We start from the raw sequence: 6,702 nt of genomic DNA, 5'->3' as shown, positions 1-6,702 counted from the left end.
AAATCTGAGCCTTTAACTGGGCAGGGCCCTAGGAAAAGTGCTTGTTATCTGCATTTGCATTTGCTGTTCCATGTCTTTAATTAAAAGGTCCACAAAATAGAATAAATTACGTATGCATTTTTATTAGACAAACACCAGAAAGTGAAGAGAGACAAACAGTCATGGGACACGTTTTATATACAAAATCCGGCCAAAAAATGCTGAGCTGTAACAAGCAAGTTGCAAATTTAAAACAGTTAAAACAGTTGGACTCATGTTCAATAGCAGAGCCCTACACGACACGTGCTAGACAACACAGCGGAGGGAGAGTTCCTAGAGTGAGGCTCCTGTGCGACAAGACATAGGGTTTGGGTGGCCCTCATTCTGTTGACCCCAACTATGCTTTAGTAAAGGACCAGCATTAAGGTGTTTTCTGGCGAGTGAAGGGGTCTGAAAGGAAACATTTAGCTTCTGTAACTTCTTCTGGTGGAGGAGGTTGAGACGAACTTCACACTGGAGCTGCTGCCGCCTCCGAGGGTGGTGCTGGTAACCCCGGGACCACTTCCACAGCTGAAGCTGTTCCCCATGTTGCAGATTCCCCCTCCCATGCTGAGGTTGCTTCCTCCTCCATATCCCGTTCCCACAGTTGTTCTGGTCACAGCTGCAGGAAGGAGAAAGAAAAGCTTTCAGTTTCTCTGGGCATTGCTTCTTGGTGCAGAGACACACTGATGCTTAAATAAGGTAATGGCATATATTTGAGAGACTTACAGATATTCACTGGGACGCCATCTCCAGCCAGCCTGTTAGGGGACAGACAGAACAAGGTAAGAGGATAAGAATTCTGTTGATAGTGGGGGGAAAAAAATAGGGTACATTTCCTAGAGACCTTTTGGGATAAAAATAAAAACTTGGCATAATTTGGGATCCTTCCCACAATGTTATTTCCATTAACTAGGACAATCTTCCTCCCTCCCTGCCCGCTAATGCCCAGTTTGGCATTTCAAAAATGCTGAGCATCTCCAGCGCTCGCATTGCTTTGCTCCTCCAACATCAGGACTAGAAGGGTTGTCTCCCACCCACCTGCACTCCTCGCCCTCCAGCAGCTTCCTGTAGGTCGCGATCTCGATGTCCAGGGCCAGCTTGACATTCATGAGCTCCTGGTACTCGCGGAGCTGCCGGGCCAGGTCAGCCTTGGCCTGTTGCAAAGCATCTTCTAGCTCGGCCAGTTTGGCCTTAGCATCTTTGAGGGCCAGCTCCCCGCGCTCCTCAGCATCCGCGATGGCCGCTTTCAGATTTGCGCACTACAGAAGAGAAACCCCCAGTCAGATTCCCCGTACAAGACCCAGACTTGATCTTTATCTACCCTGAAATCACAATGTCTTATTCCAGCACCATCAGCTTTACCTTTTTTAGTGACAGTTCTCCTTTTGAAAGAAAAAGGATCAAACTGAGCAGAACTTGTCTAGGTTGCCTCTAACATTTTCCTTCCTCTCCCTTGCAAGTCAGGGGGTAAAATGGTTAAAAGTGTGGGATTTGCTGCTTTTTACCTGTTTCTTCACACTGTCGATTTCAGAGCGCAGTCGCTGGACGTGGCGGTTGAGCTCGGAGATCTCCTGCTTGGTGTTACGGAGGTCGTCCCCGTGCCTGCCTGCTGTAGCCTGCAGCTCTTCGTACTGTCACAGAGAGAGGAACAATCACCCAAGGTAAAATCCATCGTTTTTGGAGTAACCCAGGTGCCTGAAGGCATGGGTCCCTCCTCAAGCCCAGACTAGCAGCTGGAGCGCTGCTGTGCAAGATACAGTTTTCTAGAAGGTTTTCTTGGAAGAGATGGTCTTTATCTGTTCAAGACAAGACATGAAGATAACAGCACGGAAACCCCCAGTTTCTTCACCTTGGTTTGGTACCAGGACTCTGCTTCAGCCCGGCTTCTGTTGGCGATATCCTCGTACTGCGCCTTGACCTCCGAGATGATGCTGTCCAGGTCCAGGTTTCGGTTGTTGTCCATGGTGAGAACGACAGAGGTGTCGGAGATCTGTGTCTGCATCTGAGACAGCTCCTGCGAAGTGCACAGGGGATTAGGTGAGCTAATTCACTTGAGAGATGCCTTTTCATCCTTTCAGATGAGTGTGCAGACCTGGGAGAGGCTACAGATTGTTATCTAAACAGCTAAATCGGTTGGTATATCTCTAAAGAGGTAAAGGATTTAGCATCTCCCCGGGGAAGAAATTACAGGCTTTCAGAGAAAAGGAGGGAGGGAGGCTCTTAGCTGAGGGTTGAAATGTCTTGGGAGGTGGTTGTACTCACTGCTTCATAGAGGGCTCTCAGGAAATTAATTTCTTCAGTCAGTGCATCTACCTTGGCTTGTAGTTCCACCTTGTTCATATAGGCAGCATCTACATCCTGGAGGATGAGAGATTTAGGTAATGTGTTTTAAACTCTAATTAGCAAGTCAGGAACACACGTACATCTGCAATAACAGTCCCGGGAAGAAATTGTAAAAAAAAGCTTTTGGAATATGGATGGACGGATTTGTGAATTAACAGGTGATTAGAGTTCTACAAGTAGTCATCAGATGGTGTTCTGTAATTTGCTCTCACCTTCTTGAGTGTCACAAATTCATTCTCTGCAACTGTACGCCTGTTGATTTCATCTTCATACCTAATGGAGGGAAGCAGAAGGAGCATTTGTTTAGGCAAGTAACAGATGGAGGTGATTTTGGTTTGCTGGAATGAACTTCCTTAAGAGCATTTTGCATACAATGTTCTTTTCTCCTACAGAGCATCTGAATAAGAGACCATGAGCGTGTTCCTAGGCTAAACTAGTTAAAACAAGTACATCAAAAAAATTTTAAAGAATCTATTCTTTTTTCCTATTTCTGGCCATTAGTCATACTCCTTCTGCCTGTCTTACGCAAATTAAGCACGCTGTCCTGAAACTCTCAGACCTACCATGTAATTTTTTCTTTCAGTAGGTAATTTAGTTAATAAGTCTTTGATCATATTCTAAATTATTCCCTAAATGTTTGTGTATTTGGATCTGTTACTCTGTTACCGTTTATCCTGAGAAAATGTCACAGCCTTCACTGTCAGGAGCTCCCGTGTCTCGGACTCTCCTGGATCTCCCAGTTGATTTAAGGATGTTGAATGGAGAAAGGCTGCACCTACCTAGGTAAGTGGACCACTAACTCGATAGACTTACTTCTTCTTGAAATCCTCAACCAGGTACTGCGTGTTGACGAGCTCTCCCTCCAGCCTTCCCTTGTCGCTCAGCAGATTGTTCAGCTGCATCCTGAGGTTGTTGATGTAAGTCTCAAAAAGCGGCTCCAAGTTGTTCCTAACTGTTTTCATCCCCTGCTCCTGAAGCAGGCTCCACTTGGTTTCCAACACTTTATTTTGTTGCTCAAGGAATCGGACCTGCAAGCAGAAATATCCTGAAGATGTTTTGAAAGAGCAGAGATTATGGAGAGCTTTCCTTGCACAAGTAGGAGCTCAGTACTAGCTGAGGCAGTGAAGTACTCTTTCCAGCTGGTTTTCACAGCCAAATTCTCATCTGTTAGAAGAAGGAATTTGCTATTTAACTGCACGGACCCTGCTCAGTATTGTGAACAAACTCTGGAATGACTACTGATTTTCTTGCACCAGGCTTCCCCTTCATTGCTTTGCTAACTCACAAGGTGCATGCATTTCCTGTGAGGAGTGCATGTAAAACCAGATAAGGAACAAAACGGGGTTTGCACTCTTATTAAGAAAACAGTAGTAAAGTGCCATTTCTCCTTCCCTTCAGTATAGCTTCCCCACCCCATAAAAGCTCCAAAATAATGTAGTATTTTCCTTGAAACCAAAGAGGAGCTGCTCAGCCAGAGCAGAAATCAAGCAGATGCTTTTGCGCACTTAATACAGTTAACAAGGAAATGAAGTGGACAGACGGTGCCAGATTAGATTTTGCTATTTTGATCTAACAGTCCAAACATGCTGGTACTGTTGCAGTGATTAGCTTTAAATGCCTTTAAGGGAATTCAAGCAATGAGACGCTTACTTCTCCCTAGTGCCAATTCATGGGATTCCTTTCTTGGCCATTTTAGATGGGTTGCTTGCATTTCACTTTAACCATCTAAAAAACTGTTATCAAGGCTCCTATAATGCTCAACGGAGAGAGCCCAGCATCTCCAGAAGGATGGGATTGTCTTCTAGAGCTCTCTTTCTCCACTGCCTATGAGATGTCAAGCAGCAAATGAGGAACTCGAATACTGGATGATTAATTCATAGCAGCCACTATGTAGCAGGTACCATTCCCTAGAGTTTCCAGGGACTGGGCATCTTCCAGTCTCATTCCTCACTTCTATTCATTCTTGATCAGCTTATGTGCTCATAGAGCAGCTAAGAAAATTGTTCCCATCAAAAAAATCAGGAGAAGATACTTAGGGAAGCTCATGTCTCACCTTGTCAATGAAAGAGGCAAATTTGTTGTTGAGGGTTTTGATTTGCTCCTTCTCCTCCTTTCGGATCCTTTGGATGCTGGGGTCAATCTCCAAGTTGAGAGGTTTCAGAAGGCTCTGGTTGACGGAGACTTCGTGGATGCCCCCAGCTGGGAATCCAGGGCCACCCATGCCACCACCAAATGCACCATATCCAAAGCCACCACCGTACACGCTACCAACGCCACCACCAAAACCTGCAGATCCATAGAAGCTACCACCCCTTCCAGCCACAGAGATCCTCTTGCATCCACCAACATTGTAGAGGCTCTTGCTTCCAAAGCCACCACCAACCCTAGCAAACCCGCTGCCAGCATTGCAGTTTCCGACCCGGGTGACAGAGCACGAACTGAAGCTGGAGCGGCAGGTGTTTGGGATGATGGCCGAAGCAGCGCTGAAGCCACTTCTTCCCCTCTGAATCCTCACGGTGGACTGGCGAGACATTGCTGGCTTTTGGATTGGGATGGATGCTACAGCAAGAATAAAGGAGCAAAGGTGCTGGCCTGGAGCAAGGAGTAGGAGGGAAAGGAGAAAGATGAACCTGTGCTCTCCACGGGCTGAGGAGAGCCCTTTTATGCATGTATGAGACTGGGATGGGTTTGATGAGGTGGATCATCTTTCTGATTAATTAGGCTTGGCATGTCCAACAGCATTCTGGAGAGTGAACTCACTCCGCACACACGCCCTTCTGAAATAATATAGCCAGGTTCTGAGCAACAGTGGTATTGTTTGGGAATAACTGTCGCCTTCTGCCCTCTTTGTAGACAGCCAGACTCTTTGCCATATCAAAGCGTTTGAAAGTTGCAATGAGTCACCTTGGGCACAGGGAGGAAAACACCGTTCAGAATGCCTGTCACTCAACACCTCTCTCATTGGAAAACTTCATCCCTCGGGATTGCTTTCGCCCCTTTTCTGTTCACAGGCAGGGCTTTGAAAAGTTACAGTCCCTTGTGCTTTAGGAAGGGGGTCTGTGGTGGGCAGAGCAGGGCTTTACAGCAAGCCCTGCAGTCAATTGTTCTGTCCTGGGGTTTGGTGATGTGTGCTGCATGGTCCCCTCTATGCCGCCACGGTATACCTGCAGAAATAGTTTTGCTTCCATCCCTGTAAAGGCTCAGCTTCCTGAGCTGAGTCTTCCGAAGATCCTGCTTCTGCAGACTTATTCTTCTGTCACTAAAAAAAATATAGGAATGAAAATGAAATGTTTTGACAAGGTCTTTTGTTCATGTGCGGATTTTGACAGGTGCCATCGAGCTCCATCACAAATAGTTGTGCTAGTACCTCGGCTTTGAAGATTTGGACTTCTGTATTTTAGCAGGGTGGAAACAAACAAACAAACCAAAAAAAAAAAAAAAGAATATAAAAGAGAGGAGGAAAGATTGTGGGAATGGGGACTGCTTTGAATCCACTGGCTCTATGGAAATGGAGTGCTCTGGGGCTGTTCCCACTTGCAGTTTATAAACACGATGTAGTTTCCCGAAGATTTAATCAGCTTTTTCAGCACTGCACATCTGAAAGTGTGATCCTGCCTGCTTGAATCCACTGGGAAAGTGCTCTACAGGATTCCCCCTGCCCAGATCCACAGCAATCAGTGAGACATCCTGGATCTTTCCTTTCTCAGCCGCAGGTGCCAATGCAGCCCTTTGCATTTAGCATGGCAGGCAGTTTGAGCAACAAGTCAAACAGAAAAATGTGAAAAATAATTCATTTTGGGTGACAGCAAGTGTTTCTGGCCCTCATTGTGTTTCAGGTTGTTCAGGAAAAGATGACTCATATATAATTTATTTATACAAGAGGATGAACTTGCAAAGCATTCCCCCCGAACAGCTTCCTCTCGTGTTTTCTGCGAGTCCGAGCAACTGCTGGCTGCAGTACAGGAATAACGTAATGTTGAGGAATCACCACGGCAGAGGGGTGTTGTGCTTCCATCTGCCCCCGTCTTGCAGCGTAGCCGGGTGAAGGAAACTCCCAGAAATACTTTGTGTCCCTGTTGTTTCCCCAGCTGCTTTCTTTCAGATGGATTGCATCTGCAGTTGAGTTTTTAAAAGAAGGGGGGAATAAATAGCAATTGGTAGTTTATTTTGGTGTCTATTACAAGACTGAGCTTTTATTGTAAAGAAGAGCTTAATCTTGCAATTTTTGCCCATCGGGGCTGTATCATTGGGTCTGACTCTCTGCACATTTGCACCCACTGGAAGTAAATGGATTGCAACCAGCAGGTCTGCGTCTGAAAGGCAGTGGATTATTGATCA

At 46.0% G+C, this 6,702-nt stretch overlaps 1 protein-coding gene across 1 annotated transcript; it reads right to left on the bottom strand.

Moving 5' to 3' along the window:
- Positions 1–355: 355 nt before the first annotated feature.
- Positions 356–4,897, bottom strand: LOC141915676 (keratin, type II cytoskeletal 75-like). Its single transcript, XM_074807444.1, has 9 exons — positions 4,418–4,897; positions 3,178–3,392; positions 2,577–2,637; positions 2,284–2,379; positions 1,871–2,035; positions 1,527–1,652; positions 1,060–1,280; positions 748–779; positions 356–640 (listed from the first exon to the last, which is right to left on the bottom strand). The coding sequence occupies exons 1-9, from the start codon at positions 4,895–4,897 to the stop codon at positions 444–446; spliced, it is 1,593 nt and encodes a 530-aa protein (XP_074663545.1). The 3' UTR covers positions 356–443.
- Positions 4,898–6,702: the final 1,805 nt, after the last annotated feature.

This window comes from Strix aluco, chromosome 27 (assembly GCF_031877795.1).
Source record: "Strix aluco isolate bStrAlu1 chromosome 27, bStrAlu1.hap1, whole genome shotgun sequence".
Taxonomy (NCBI): Eukaryota; Metazoa; Chordata; class Aves; order Strigiformes; family Strigidae; genus Strix; species Strix aluco.
The sequence above is the reverse complement of the archived record's forward strand: the minus strand, read 5'-3'. Positions and strand labels throughout refer to the sequence as shown.